Raw genomic sequence first — 16048 nt, 5'->3', positions numbered from 1 at the left:
AAACAAAATAATTGGGGGAATCAATTTTTAGTCACATTTCTCTAGTAAAATGTACTGTGTTCCTTAGAAAAATGTATTAAAATTGAAAATCTGCAAAAAAAATGAAATTTTGAAATTTCACCTACACTTTGTTTTAATTCTTGTGAAACGCCTAAAGGGTTAACAAACTTCCAAAATGCTGTTTTGAATACTGTGAGGGGTGCAGTTTTTGAAATGGCATCATTTATGGGGGTGTCTCACATACAAGTCCCTCAAAGTCACATCAGAACTGAACTGGTCCCTAAAAAAATCAGTGTTTGAAATTTTCTTGAAAATTTGAGAATTTGCTATTCATATTTTAAGCCTCCTAGTGTCCAAAAAAATTAAAAGGAGGTTGAAATAATGATGGCAACATAAAGTAGACATATGGTCTATGTTAGTTATTAACTATTTTGAGTGGTATGATTATTTGTCTCACAAGCAGAAAATTTAACATTTTGCAAATTGCAAAATTTTCCATTTTTTTACGACATTTTGGTATTTTTCACAAAAAACACAAACTGTATCGACGAAAATTTACCACTAACTTGAAGTACAATGTGTCACGAGAAAACAACATCTCAAAATCACTGGGATAAGTAAAAGCAAAAAAAAGTTATCCCCACTTAAGTGATACATGTCAGATTTGAAAAAAAGGGCTCTGTCAGCAAAAACAGGCTGCGGCGGGAAGGGGTTAAGTTATCAGAACTTATAGAACCTACATTTTTATTCTTGACAAATTAATTGAATCAAGGCTGTGGACATACATTAAACTCATTTGTTGACACTTGCCAATCAGATTATTGCATTCATGTTCCTAGAATGGGTTACAACATTAAAGCAAACATGTAGTTGGTTGATATGGGTTGTAGTATATTTGTGCACATTGTGTCCGATGTTAAATCTTTCTCCTCTCTCTACCAATTTGTATCTCAGGTGATGCAGGTGGTGAAGGAGCAGATTACCCGGGCTCTTCCCTCCAAACCCAACTCTTTGGAGCAGCTGAAGAACAAACTGCGCAGTTTGAGTTACACTGAAATTCTCCGGCTTCGTCAGTCTGAAAGGCTGAGCCAGGACGACTTCCAGTCACCACCTATTGTGTGCGTAACTAGCAGAAAGTTTCTAATTAGTCATTTCTGTGTCAGGGTATATGGGCCTGGATGTAATGCGGTGCAAATTCAGCGGCCATGCTGGATGCCTGCCAAACTCTGAGGCTTTATTAAAGGGGCAGTCATTTACAAGCCATGCTTTGTAAATGACTGACTTCATACGGTGTCCCACAGGGGTGCCGGACTCGCACCCTATTACATTCAGCCAAATATATGTTCCATAGTGCTCCTAAAGCCATCACATAAACACGCTGTTCAGAGGAACATTTATGTGCCTTTTTATTTGCCCTTGTAATAACTGCAATCTATGTTTTTGCTTATGCAGTGAACTGCGGGAGAAAATTCAACCTGAAATTCTGGAATTGATTAAACAGCAACGCTTAAACCGCTTATGTGAAGGAAGCAGCTTCCGGAAGATTGGCAACCGCAGGAGGCAAGGTGACCACTTTGGTGCTAGGGACGGAGATACTGAGTTTCAATTTTACTTGACCTTGACCAACCATTTGTTGGGTGCTTAGCTTCTGGTTCCTTTCCTTTCAGAGAGGTTTTGGTTCTGCCGCCTGGCCCTAAATCATAAGGTTTTGCACTATGGAGATCTAGAGGACAATGTACAAGGGGAGGTGCCATATGAATCCCTGCAGGAGAAGAGTAAGTAGTCACACCCTCCTCTTGTAACCCCTATTATCATGCTGCTTCCACATCAGGTGCCTATGTTATTAAGAGTGCAGAATGTGCACATCAATACAGTATGCCTTGGTTTTGGACACATAAAGGTGCACACTTGCTCTCTGCACTCGGGAAGTGCTCTAAAATCTGAAGAGAGGCATGCTGTGTAAATTACACTGGCCTTAGCTCGACACATGAAAAAGGTCACCATGGTCAAGAGGTGGACACAAGTATTAGGTCTAGAGGCAAAAGGTTGACATGGTTTTTTTTTTAGCCAACATATGCCGACAGGCAGTATTTCATGCCCTACCATCCATTAGGGTGTGCCCATGACATAGCGAGCTATGCGAGGGGACACACAGTGCACTTTTTCGGTGTACATGTCCACCGAAAGACCCATGTCAACCTTTTGTCAGTCGACCTAATGCTTGTGTTGACATTTTGACCCGTCGACCTAAGGCCAGTTGACCTTCAGTGGTTGACCCAATGTATGTCGACCTTAATAGTGTTGACCCATACCTATCTGACTCATTGGGCAGGATGTAATGAAGCACAGACTTAGGTAATCATTAACAAGGCAAAACCCTGCCTTTCAAATGATTTCCCCTTTAAAAAAAAGTCATAGTGATTTATACCACTGTTTTTGGTCCTGTGCGATAGTCCAGTCATTCTGGCTAAAGGTCAAACAATACGCGGAATTATCATTAATCAATTATGTCCCATTCACACCAGAATGGGCTATCTTTGGTATGACTTCATCCTCCACGAGAATATCTAAGGGGGGTAGGCATCTCCTGCTGGCAATCAGCGCAGCGGCACGGAAAACTATCCTTCATGAATGGATCTCTAGTTCACCTCCAACATTTCCTTTATTTAAATGTAAACTCTTTCACTTGTTCAGAATGGACTGGATTGAGGTTAGTCTGGATAAGGAACACAAAATAAATAAATTCTTTACGATATGGGAGAGCTATATCGCCACATTGTCGGTAGATATGAGACAACAAATCCACCAAAGTTTACAGAACACCTCTTGGTATCTACTTCGCCTAGTGGCCAACGACCCTCCCATTACATTTGATGAGATAACAACATGATATCACCATTTAAAAACCGGCGCCGCGGGATGGGGGTTATGGGATGAGAGAGAGAGTCACAAATTACTAAGTATTCTTTATTAGGTAATTTTATCATTGTGAAATGTTTCAATGCAATATCTTGTTTAATATATTTCTATCATAGACGCAGGTTGATATGATACAATAACGGACCCTATCTTTACCGTTACATATATTATAAATCGTTCACTATTCCAATGCTCAATATGTCATTGTAAAACTTGTGGATGGTACACTATAATATCAAGTTTAAACACCAAATTATACCTATGCATTTATCTATGATATCAGTTCTGTTCCACTGAAATGATGACACTTTACAATCTGTGCATGTAAAAGTTGTAATTTATTGCCTGTTCACAGTGCCTCAATAAAAACATTAAAAAAAAAAAAAAAAAAAAAAGTCATAGCGTCTTCTGAACTGTTACTACATTACATCCTGCACTTTGTTTGTATTGGTTTAGCGCTAATACCCTGGTTATGTGGTACAAAATGGGTCCTATAATACCAATACGATGATGCCACAAGCTGTGATCTTTTACAAAGATAAAGTCCTTCTTCTAAATTTGGAGATGGTTATTACACTATGCACAGTATAAATGCTTTATACACTATTTGATCTCACTTTTGGCAAACACCTCAGTGCTGTTGTACAGTCCTATGCTCTTTAGTGAAAACTAGATGTCTCTGTGGTTACTGCGTATTGTGTTACGTTGCACATTGGATGTATTGTAAAAGGTGTTCTCTATACTCTTGGTAACACTGTGTTTTATTACTAGTTCCGGTTGCTGATATTAAGGCTGTGCTCACAGGAAAGGATTGTCCCCACATGAAGGAGAAAAGTGCTCTGAAACAGAACAAGGTCTCTGGAGATGTCTATATAATGCTTTATACTGCTCTCTCTCTCTCTCTCTCTCTCTCTCTCTCTCCCTCTCCCTCTCCCTCTCCCTCTCCCTCATCATATTTTTCTCTGTCTCCTTTGTGTAGGAGGTGTTGGAGTTGGCTTTTTCTATATTATATGACCCAGATGAGACTCTCAACTTCATTGCACCAAATAAGTATGAGGTAAATTTTGCTTGGTCACTACGTGTCATGTACACTCATTCACCTGATTTTAAGTATATTGGACCTGATTCAGACCCAATCACAAATCCAATCGCAGATTTGCATGTGTAAATACTTAAACTGCATTTGCCCGGCAATCACAGTTTTAAATTCCAACAGGGGGCTGGCAACGGATGTGTGTGCGGGATGCAGCAGTTTCTCATAGCTGCCCGGAAAACACCAGCGTGTCAGGGCTGTGGCTGTTGCGTGACGGCGAACGCAGAAGCTGCAACCCAGACCATGGCCTTCACAGCTAGGGAGCTGACAGTCATGCGCGAGCGCTTTGCTGTGTAGTGAAGCACTTGCACTTTTGTGAAGTGCCCGTAATTTTTTTGCGGGAAGGCCTTACCCTTTGCTGGGCAGCACTCCGCACACACTAACGCCAGGGTTTGCAATTTGCAAAATTTCGCAAAACTGCAACTAGGTCTGAATCAGGCCCATTCTACCATAGCTGCTGTTAGCTGGTGATCTGCAAAAGGTGGATGGATTTGGCTCTATGCATTGTGTTTCAGTGGGATGCCTTTTGCACCTTACCAGCATATAAAAAAAATAGAGATACTAAACAACCCACAGCGCAGGTGGAAACACTCAGCCCAAGAGATACAAAACGAGCCTTTACCAAAGCTTAGAAACATAGGACAATCACACAGAATTTTATGTAAATCCACTGGCGAGTTACACACAAATGAAATAAATATATCACTTGCACAGTAAATATAATATTTCAATGGAAGTCTCTTTAGATCTAAAAGAAACTCAAAAACAGGAAGACCATAGTGCAACAACGTCTGAATGAGAAATCAATTTATTGTTCTTCAGTTCACTCACATTTAATAGGAGTTAATGCGCATATCAATAGGTCTTTCTGTTCAATCCAAAGAGGATCTTCTGCATCAAGTTTTTCCCTAGGGACTTGATGAAAGATATATAGTGCAAAAACGTCTTTTTAAAATATAAATGACATTTATTTAATACACTCGCATGCGGTAGATAAAAACAATCAGGAAAAAAACCCTCAGGTAATCGGATCTAAGTGCTGTGCTGTGGGCACGCAAACACCTCCCTCTAAACGGCCGACCAGCGGTCCTCGGTGGGGATGCAGCAAATCCTAGTAGCCTCAGAAAAGGATCCGTTTGATGGTGTTCACTTAGCTTAAGCGTGCTTTCGGGCAAATGGAGCCCTTCTTCAGCATGTTATACATGAAAGTGCATTTATAGGAACAGATCTACTTTGTAAAGAGAATTCAAACATACAGTAAAACATATGTAAAGAATACAGTTCTGGTGTCACCTAATACTGTATATTTATTAAATTAGATGAAACTGAGCATTATTTTACAAGAGAACCTGAATCTATGACGTGTATGACTGGTGATTAAAGTGTCCGTAGGCAGTGCCATTTTTTTGTGTTTCCTTTATGTACATTTCCAGTTGTTCTCACAAACATAGAAGGATTGACATATTCAGGGATGGTTCTAACATCTGTGAGGATGAGTACACCAATGCGTATAAGAAACAAATCTATGTTATGGGGTTTTTTCAGAATGTAGAAGACCTCCAATGTGACATTTTGCTTGTAATGCCTGATCTACTTAAAAGTTAATTTTCCAAAATAATTTTGAATTGTGTTCCTTTCAAAAACTGTATCATACAACAATATGCAGTGTTTTTGTTTATGCAGTGTACATTTCTATTTGCTGTACGTTCTAAAGTGGCATTTTGGTTGGACATAAGATGCCTGGTTTTGTGCTTCTTACCTTATGATGTGTACGTGCTCCGCCAAAAGTCTGCATGTTACAGAATGTATACAAACCTAGTCACACAATTATCCTGTACTTCAGATTTGCCTACCACTACCTTTTCTATAAATGGCAGACTAAATCTACAAGTATACCATATATACTCGAGTATAAGCCTACTTTTTCAGAACATTTTTTATGCTGAAAAAGCCCCCCTCGGCTTATACTCGAGTGAGGGTCCCACTTGAGTCAATAAGTTTTCCCAGTTTTTTTGTTGTAAAATTAGGTGCCTCTGCTTATATTCGGGTCGACTTATACTCGAGTATATGCGGTATCTGTAATTTGAGCTGTTAAAAATAAATCTGGCAAATTAAGTAAGAGATTACACTCAGTAATTCACAAATAAAGAGGCATTGTTTCAGATAAACCAGGTCATTGTGGAGTTTGTTTTCTGTTACCTGTGGAAGCATGTTCTATTTATGGAAGTTATTAGGTCTTCCCACACACACACTTCTTTTTTATGGAATATTACTGTGGATTTTTTTTTTAAATATCTACTGTACATGCAGTTTGACTCGTTAATTACCAAAAGTGTCATTAGTTTGACTTCTGAAGTGCTGCTTATTTGAGATAATCATTGAACCTTTTGTGCCACCTTTATTGTCTTTCTCTTAGTATTGCATCTGGATTGATGGAGTGAATGCCCTCCTGGGGAGAGAGATGAGCAGTGAGCTGACCCGCAGTGACATGGACACTTTGCTCAGTATGGAGATGAAGCTGCGCCTATTGGATCTGGAGAACATACAGATTCCGGAGGTGCCGCCTCCTATCCCCAAAGAGCCCAGTAGTTATGACTTTGTCTATCATTACGGCTGATTTTCAGCACAACATGGAGGACATGCACACCCACTAACCTGGGGAGAGACCTCTCATTAACCATCTGTATAACGAACCAAGGCCTGCTCTGAGGGGGGGCTATTGTAATCCAGATCTGTGCCCACCACTCAACTACAGGCCCCATCTCCAGCAGAGCTTCCCGTTGGATGGATGTTTGCGGTAACTCTGTACTATGAGAGCAGGGCTTCCTGAGCTGTATAGGGTCACAGTTCTCACCTGCCAGCTGCTACTTTTCCTCCTCCTCTTCTATAAAGGTTTAACTTTTTACTAGGTACTAAAGGAGGCTGCGTATACTATCGTCAATAGCCCTATAGGGTTTAAATCCGTTTAATTCCATTTTTGCCTTAAATGTTTAGATTGCTTTTCCAATCGGAGTGCTGCACGTTATGTATACTCCATCCAGAGCATGGAGAACAGCCCTCAGTCACAGCATTGTGCACAGTGCTCCGCTACAAAGCACAATCTGTTCTCTCTGGTCTCCTGTCACCGGGGAACCTTTCTTGTCTAATTACAAAAGTGGTTTCTTATTCAGCAGAGCTAGCCTATACCTCCCCTGCACATAGGGGTCGGTGAACATGAATGAACTCCTATATTAATGTGTTTCCTCCTTAAATGTGGTACATCTCTCATCCCTTGCAGCTGTAAATGTCTTTGGGATGGAGCATTTGAATGTTAGAGAGTTTACAAGGTACAGGAGGCTGACATCCAAAATAATATGTAATGTTACTAATAAATAATTGACTGACTCAGTGGTTTACATGAGTGTGTGCTTATTCCTGTATTTGATGAGAGACATAAAGCCAGACTGCCTACCTGTTTGAATGCTATAGGTGCAATAGTTGCATGAACAGGTGACCAGCCTGTGTTCCACATCAAAAAACAGAACAGTAAATTGATGTTGAGAAAGAAATTCTGCAGTATAACTGCTCACCACAGCTAAAGCCCCATACACACTACAAAATGCTGGCTGTGGCCGATACAGTTAACAATATCGGCCGCAGGTCAACCGATATTGAGCATAAACATTGAACGATATCGCTCAGTGACTTCAGTGGGACCCACTGAATATGCATATCATTTTGGCTATATAGCCAAATTACCCTGCATGTTCATCAGACACTAGATGATTTTGAACTAAATATCCCAGCATGTCATGCTGCTGTTTTGCTCTTTAGCCATGCTAAAACCATTGCAGGCATTCCAGGATGTGTAGTGTAACAACAGCAGGAGTGCCAAAGGTTTCCCATCCCTGGATTAGTGCAATATTAGTGTATATGGGCCTATATATCATACAATATTTGCGGCTAAATCTCCTGCTTAGTCAATAATGTCTAGCAGAGATTGTTTAGTATAGATTGACTGTGCAGGAAAGACAATTTTGACCAGATCATAGACTATCATTACTTAGACAATATTGCTTAAGCTGCCCATACACGGTGCGACAGGGCAGTGAGGTGAGATGCGCGCTCCCGCACACAGCACATATTGTCTGTGCTGCCCATGCTTTTAGTACTAGATTGTATCCTGTCTAGTACAAAAAGCACAGTGCTGTAGCACATTGTATGCTTTTTGTACTAGATGCTATGCAATCTAGTACTAAAAGCACGGAGTTCATCGCACCGTGTATGGGCACCTTTAGTTAAAATCTCCACGTGTACACCCCTTTAGTCAAAGGAATTAGGAATCTCACCGTGTGAACACACCATTACTGTGGGCAGTATTCAATGCTCCCGATTCACCGGGGGGGGGTTTTCGGCGAATCGGGCTGTTTTCACTATTTGCTGTGAATCTTTTCACTGAAAATCTGATTCACTGTTCGCCGAAAGCGAACAGTGAATGCGGCCAGTTCTCCGTTTCATGCTCGCTTACAATTCGCTGTTGTATTTCAAATGGGTTTTCACTGTGATTCGCTGAGTATAGTATTCAATGCTAGGATGGAGAACTGCTTTCACCATGATTTTTGATGTGATTCACCGGTTTGCATTCATCATCTTTTTAAGGTGAACTGGAATGTGTTCTTAAAATAAAGGTTTTTTTTTGGTGTAAAAAAATCACTAATTTTATTATGTGAAGGGGCATGCTATTTAGATTCATGGGCTTGCAGCACATGAATATTTATTAAATTTTTTTTTTTTTTTTTTACACATGACGTCAGCAGGGGGCAGGAAGCCGCTCATTAGATATTCACTGCATTGGTCCCACTCATTACATATGCACGAGCGGGACCAGCGCAGCCCTCCTTCTCCCTGATAATGCAGGCACCCCCTGCCTGCTGGCGGGTGGCATGCGGCGGGGTTTGGCAGTGCAAGGACAGGTCGGGTAGCGATGGCGGGCAGGGGGCCCCTATGGTGTATGTGAGATCAGCGGTGGGATCCCTGTGGCGGATGGGAACTACACATACACCGTAGGGACCCCCTGCCTTCCAGCGCTACCTGACCTGACCCTGTGCTGCCATTGTGCCCCGCCAGCCCTCTCCCCCACACAGTGTGCAGCGCAGGTAGGGAGGCTTCCATCTCCCTGCCTTCTGCCATCCCCCCGGCTCCCTGCGGCATTTGCCGGGGAGGTTAAAATTCGCCGTCAGGGGCAGCGAGCCCCTGATGCGTTGAATAGGGGGAGAGGGAGGTCCTCCCTGGTGCAAATCCACCAGCCCTCCGGGACCCTGCGAATGTGAAGCGAGGCCTAAACAGGATTCGCTGCACATCGTGAAAAATATAATTGAATACTGACTTGTGTGTGCACACCATAATGCTTAAGAACCACAAACAGGCCATGGTAATTTATTTGAGGTACTCTATTTTGCTGGTCAGTAATTATCCCACCTGCTTCCACAGTCTGAAATCCACAAAACATGACCTGTAAGTGGTACAGTACCTGAGAATTTTGGTTGGAAACCCCTGCCTTTATAGCAGGGTTGCCTACCCTACCTGACCCTCTCCTTCAGGGAGAAAATGCTCTGTTCCTGGACTTCCCTGGTAATGTATGATTGTCATCGCCTGTGGTGAAACACCTTTCTTATCAATTAAGTAGCTCCTCACAGGCGATGGTAATCATACATTACCAGGGAAGTCCAGGAACAGAGCATTTTCTCCCTTAAGGAGAGGTTCAGGTAGGCAACCCTGCCTTATACCGTGTTCTCACTGCGAGTGAGAAATTCACGGTTTTTACACGGCATTAAAATGCCGGAGACTGCGGGGACGGACCCCCGTTCTCACTGCAAGGCAAATTCCCGGGTGAAGATGTTCTACACGGTAATTTGCCTTTTAACACAGGTTTTTATGCAGTGAGAACGGGTCAACCCCTGTCTGCATACCCGGATCTCAAACACAGGTAAAAAGAAGGGTTTTACCCGTGTATGAGATCCGGATATGCGACCTGTTCACACTGCAAAAAAAACTGTGTTAAAAGGCAAATTTAATATTCTAGTCGACATGCTAGACCTGGGAATTTGCCTGCAGTGAGAATGGGATATTATAGTGTTTTTACCTATTGATTCTTTTGGGAAAAGTTTTCTGAAGAAACTGTTTGGCAGCAGTTTGTATCCATCCCCCATTGCCTGGGGGTTTGACCTCTATGTGAAGCATTCTCCTTAACTACTGAAACATAGGTATGTATGGTGTTAGTAGGATTGTTAAATGTTAACCTATATTATAGGTTGTACTGCCTTTTCCACCAACATAAACCAGCAATAGCATACTGTACAAACTCCATGCATGTAGGGCACAGTGCTGTGAAGCAGGTGTCTGACACTACTCATTTAATACACAGCTGTACATTATTGTTGTGATGTGTCAGTGAGTTCAAAATGAGAGAGTCTGTAGGTTATTTGTCTTATAAATTGGAATTAATACATGCACATCTCTATTTCTTTTTACTGCAAATAAAAAATTTTAAATTGCTGTTTTAGTTTTCAGCTCATAAAAATATAAGCTATGCCAGCAAAGCCTTCCTGCCAGTTTAACTGATCTGAATTATTCTCAACATTCACATGCACGAAACGGTGTACCCTTTGAGTGCCAAGATGGTACAAAATATCCGCAAAAAATGCAAGCATAGCTCACATGTGTTATATACATTCAAGTAACGAATGTTGTGTAAAAATATATTATATTTCCTATATATAAGGTCATTATGATGAATAAAAAAGTTTGCTTTGCAATTTTCACACCTATTTTGACAAATTCACTTGCCACTCAAAGGGTTAAGTGCACTACTTACTGTACAGGAAACGGGGTTAAATGTGATAGCTTCGTAATTTCGGAGGTGCAAGTCTGCCTGTTTTTTTTTTGTTGTTTTTTTTTAAGCCGCAGTCAAGGCAAATACCAGGTTGGTTTTGCCTTGCAGATGATTCCTTAATTTAAAAATCGTTCAGACTTGCAAAAAAAACTAGGAGCCTATTACATTTACCATGATGCATAAAGTGATTATTCACCCAGGGTCATTTACATCATAGCAATATGTCTTTATTTCAGTTATACAGGTTGAGTATCCCTTATCCAAATATCCATTAGCCAAATAATTCCGAAAACCATACATTCCAGAAAGTGAGAAAAATAAAACTTGCTAAAAACTTACTAGGGACATCTGTAACAGCACTACTGGGGACATGATATGTAACTAGCACTGCTGGGGACATGATATGTAACTGGCACTACTGAGGACATGATATGTAACTGGCACTACTGAGGACATGATATGTAACTGGCACTACTGGGGACATGATATGTAACTGGCACTACTGGGGACATGATATGTAACTGGCACTACTGAGGACATGATATGTAACTGGAACTACTGGGGACATGATATGTAACAGCACTACTGGGGACATGATATGTAACTGGCACTACTGAGGACATGATCTGTAACTGGCACTAAATATCTGCAAGAAGATGATTGCTTGGCATTCCAATTCAGTATCTGAGATAATACACAAACTTTGTTTCATGTGTTAAAACCTTTTTTTTTCATGCACACATAAAATATATTTGTGTGTATTTCATGTGTTTGATGTGTTTATACAACATAAATGGAAGAAACCTCAAGATACCTCATTGAAATATAAAAATATTCTGAAATACGGAATAATCCATTATCCAAAATTCTTCTGGTCCGAGCATTTTGGATAAGGGATACTCAACCTGTATATGTCTCGTGTGTGTGTGTGTGTGTGTGTGTGTGTGGTTTAGTACTGCAAACAGCAGTTAAATAAAGCAAGTGAGTTTTACATTTTCCCAAGACAAGATCATTTATTTATTATTTTTAGGGACGTATTCAATCACCAGCGACCATCTCCTGAGGGGGAGATGGCTGCCGGGCCCTATTCAATGCTGTCTTCCCCGACAGCATTGAACAGGGGAGCTCTACTCCCCTTAGTGTAGGGATAAGATTGGAAAAATTTGTAATCAACATTATTTCCAAAGTTACTTTGTCCCAATTAGCACAGCACTAGAATAGCACACAATTGTCGTCTTATCCACAGTACGTGTAGCATTTGTACTTCATTAAAGGTTCAGCGTAGTTCTGTTGCCTAGATACAAATAGAGGGATTATCTTTTTTTCTTACTTGTTCCTATTAACTAAAATAGAAATATCCAGGAATGGCTAATTAGTGCTGCAGACCAAATTCCCCAAAATTATCTTCTTGGTGTCCATGTATACCATGGCTGGCAAAACCATTCCTCAAGATCTGCCAACTGTTCAGGTTTTCCAGACGAACTGTCGATCTGTAGAATTGGGCCGGTTAGGAATGAATACAGCACATGTTTGAAAATCTAACAGTTTGTAATAACAACGCCAGTCCACCAGCTAGGTATTCTGGGAAATGCAAACTGTTAGTAGATCTTGAAGACTGGTGTGGCCAGCCCTGATGTATACCACCATCTTTTCTCATTTAGAATCGAATGCCAAAAGGATAGTACAGTTGAAACAGTGCCCCAGTGATTATACAGATTCCATATTGGCACTGCAAAAGAGATCGGAGCTATAAGAGCATACTAAATAAAATGTGCAAAGGAAATTGATGAATTTCCATTGGCGGTATAACCAACATTTTCTAGGAATTGGGGAGGCCATTAAGGACTCGGATCTCTACGATCTCCTGCCCACTGACCTGATTACCACTTTTGATGTTCATAATCAGTATAAGGCCTAGAACAAATTGTACACAGACAATACGCCTCCCAACATAATGAAATGTACGCTCCAGAATGATGTATCTTTCGCCACACTACTCAGTGCCGCATGTGATATTATCCAGTTTGCCGTGCAACAAATGGTATAGAAGGGAAAGTAGGCCTATTTTCAGATGACACAACTGTATGCAACAGGGTAGACAGTTGGAGGTGTAAAACAAATGACTGATGATCTTGAGGAAACATGGCAACTAGTTTAATGTTAAAAAATGCAAAATCATGCACTTGGTCTCAAATACCCTAAGGCTAAATATAGTATCCAGGGTACTATAATACAAACTACTGAGGAGGAAAGGGATTTAGGAGTCACTGGGTGACATTTAATAGAATGAGAGTTTTTTGCAATTTTTAAAATCGCACCATATTGCCACACATCGCACTTTTTTCGTATTTTTTTCCCTAGTAATCCGCATATTTAATGAAATGCGAATTTGCTGGAAAAATTGCGATATGGTGCGATTTTAAGTTATGGAAATGTGCACATTTTTAAACTTGCGATTTTTGGTAAAAAAAAAAAAACGCGAAAAAAACGGCGTGAGGTCCCCCCTCCTGAGCATATTCAGCCCCGGGCTCAAAGAGCCATCCTGGTTTCATAAAATCATGGGGCAAAACAAATAGGGTTCCCCTGGATTTGATAAAACCAGCACCAGGCTCAAGGGCCGGTCCTGGTTCACAAAATACGGGGGACAAAATGACTAGGGGTCCCCCGTATTTCAAGAACCAGCACCGGGCCCAACCAGCCAGCAGGGTAATGCCACAGCCGGGGGGAGACTTTTTATACAAGTCCCCCCAGCCAAAGCATTCATCCCCCTGACCGGTCAGCATGGGCAGGGGTCCTTGGGGAGTGGGGACCCCCCAAAGAAGGGGTCCCCCCTCCAGAACTTACCTGCCCATGCTGAAGCCCGGGGCTGTCCTCGATGCCCCTGATTTTGTGTAAAAAAAAAAAGATGATAAACTATTATCTTATACCGTGGAACTATGAGTCCCAGCAAGCCTCCCCCGCAGGCTGGGACTTGGAGAACCACAAGTCCCAGCATGTGGGGCATTAAAGGGCCCGCTGGCACTTGTAGTTCCACAGTAAAAGAAATAGTTAAATAAACACACTGACACCCATTAAAAATAAAACTTTAATACATACAAAGCCCACACATACTGATACTTACCTATCTTCAGCCCGTAGGTTGGTCCCTTGGTCCGGGGTCCGGTGCTCCGGGGTCTGGGGCTCCAGGATCCACAGAAATCCATAGGGGGACCTTTGGAAGAAAATCCTACTCACCAAGTTCCTCTGGAGAAGATCTTGATCCGACATAGTCCAGGTCTTCTGCCCCGTGTCAGGTATTCTGCGTCTATTCGACGCACTATATGGAGAGAGGCTGATGTTCCATCTTCAGCGTCTCTCCTCCGAATTATTCTATTGGCCGCCTAGCGGGCAATCAGGAGCCGAGTTTGGCGGGCAATAGAATCATTCGGAGGAGAAGAGCAGAAGATGAAACATCTCTGCGCCTCTCCTCAGTCCGTGTCTGGTACCGCCGCAATTGAAGGCATTTGGCAAAAGACCTGGACTACTTTGGAACGAAGAGGACAGATCTTCGCCGGAGGACCTTGGTAAGTCGGATTTCTTTCCACAGGTCCCCCATGGATTTCTTTGCATCCAGGACCCAGGACTCTTCAGCCCTGGAGCTCCAGACCCCCTGACCAGCCCCGGAACCAAGGCCCTGGACCCTGGAGCCCCGGACCATGGAGGCCCAGACCCAAGAGCACCGGACCCAGGGACCTACCGACGGGCTCAAGATAGGTAAGTATCAGTATGTGTGGGCTTTGGATGTATTAAAGTTTTATTTTTATTGTGTCTGTGTGTGTGTATTTATTTTACTATTTTTATTACTGTGGAACTACAAGTGCCAGCGGGCTCTTTAATGCCCCACATGCTGGAACTTGTGGTTCTCCAAGTCCCTGCATGTGGTGCAGGCTTGCTGGGACTCATAGTTCCACAGCAGTACACAATAGTTTCTCTATCTTTTTACAAAAGTATCAGCTCGATGCCCACCACCAGGGGCATCGAGGACAGCCCCGGGCTTCAGCATGGGCAGGTAAGTTCTGGAGGGGGGACCCCTTCTTTGGGGGGCTCCCCACTCCCCCAGGACCCCTGCCCATGCTGACATTTGGTTTGCTAATGGACAAAACCATGTGAGCTGCAGGGGTGGGAGGGGGGCAGTTGTAACATGTGCAGAGAGAGTTAGATTTGGGTGGGGTTTGTACTTCAAACTGATATCTATATTGCAGTGTAAAAATAAAGCAGCCAGTATTTACCCTTGCCAAAAACAAAATAACTCACCCAAATCTAACTCTCTCTGCATATGTTACATCTGCCCCACTTGCAGTGCACATGGGTTTGTCCATTATCAAACCGAATGTGCTTTGTGAATGATCCTGAATCAGGCCCCAAGTGCCTTCTTTATAGTTGTATGCAAACCTGATTGCTTGCATCTTGCCTTGTCACATGCAGTGTTCACTAAGCCACAGTTTGACAGGCTATGGCCATTTGTGGTGGGGAGGTGGTGTCACTGGACAGTGTTCATTAGGAGGACGCATCACCCCCCAAATTTCTGGGACTGAAGCGGCCATCTGAGTAACCTGAGGGGTGCTGAGATGGGTGATGACAAGGGATCCGATGTAGAGCTGGCAAGAGATCTACTCAAGATGCCTCTTGCAGCATTAGCATTATTTAGCAGTGGAGGCTGCATCAACCACCTAAGATCAGGCCCTAAAACAGCTCCACTTATTTATTCATCTATTGATGGGGAAATATTATTTCCTAATTATAATAAAGGGTCAATATTGTTAGTTGGTGTTTAAAATAGTTTTTATAATATGGGCACCAGGCATAATATAACACCACTTTGATGCACAGTAGTGCTGGATTAGTTGTTAGTGCCATGAGGGCCTTTATGTGTTCACTGTATATTCATCTATTCTCCTACAGGAAGAAATAATAAAAGAAATAAACAGCAATATTGTGGGCTCATGACGCTTTAGCCTTGTGAGCCACTGACGATGATTTTTATGAAGATCTCACATTCTGCATGGCGGCTTTTCTACACAAACCATTGTCCCTTAGAAGCTATTCGGTTCCTCTTTATTTAATGGTGATCCTCAATTTGTTATTGAAAGCACAATTGTATTGATATCATATAACAGACAGCTGGC

At 42.1% G+C, this 16048-nt stretch overlaps 1 protein-coding gene across 4 annotated transcripts in view; it reads left to right on the top strand.

Moving 5' to 3' along the window:
- The window catches only part of ELMO2 (engulfment and cell motility 2), a 48560-nt gene extending 41153 nt beyond the window's left edge, over window positions 1–7407 (top strand). For all 4 annotated transcript variants that reach the window (XM_083147921.1, XM_083147922.1, XM_083147920.1 and 1 more), the window contains 6 exons: window positions 955–1118; window positions 1453–1565; window positions 1668–1775; window positions 3691–3773; window positions 3899–3976; window positions 6429–7407. In XM_083147921.1, the coding sequence (XP_083004047.1) occupies window positions 955–1118; window positions 1453–1565; window positions 1668–1775; window positions 3691–3773; window positions 3899–3976; window positions 6429–6629 (747 nt within the window). In that variant the 3' untranslated portion in view covers window positions 6630–7407. The remainder of the gene's footprint in view (window positions 1–954; window positions 1119–1452; window positions 1566–1667; window positions 1776–3690; window positions 3774–3898; window positions 3977–6428) is intronic.
- Window positions 7408–16048: the final 8641 nt, after the last annotated feature.

The sequence above is a fragment of the Crinia signifera genome, chromosome 6 (assembly GCF_055691185.1).
Source record: "Crinia signifera chromosome 6, ASM5569118v1, whole genome shotgun sequence".
NCBI classification, from domain to species: Eukaryota; Metazoa; Chordata; class Amphibia; order Anura; family Myobatrachidae; genus Crinia; species Crinia signifera.
This window is presented reverse-complemented; position numbering and strand designations above follow the sequence as displayed.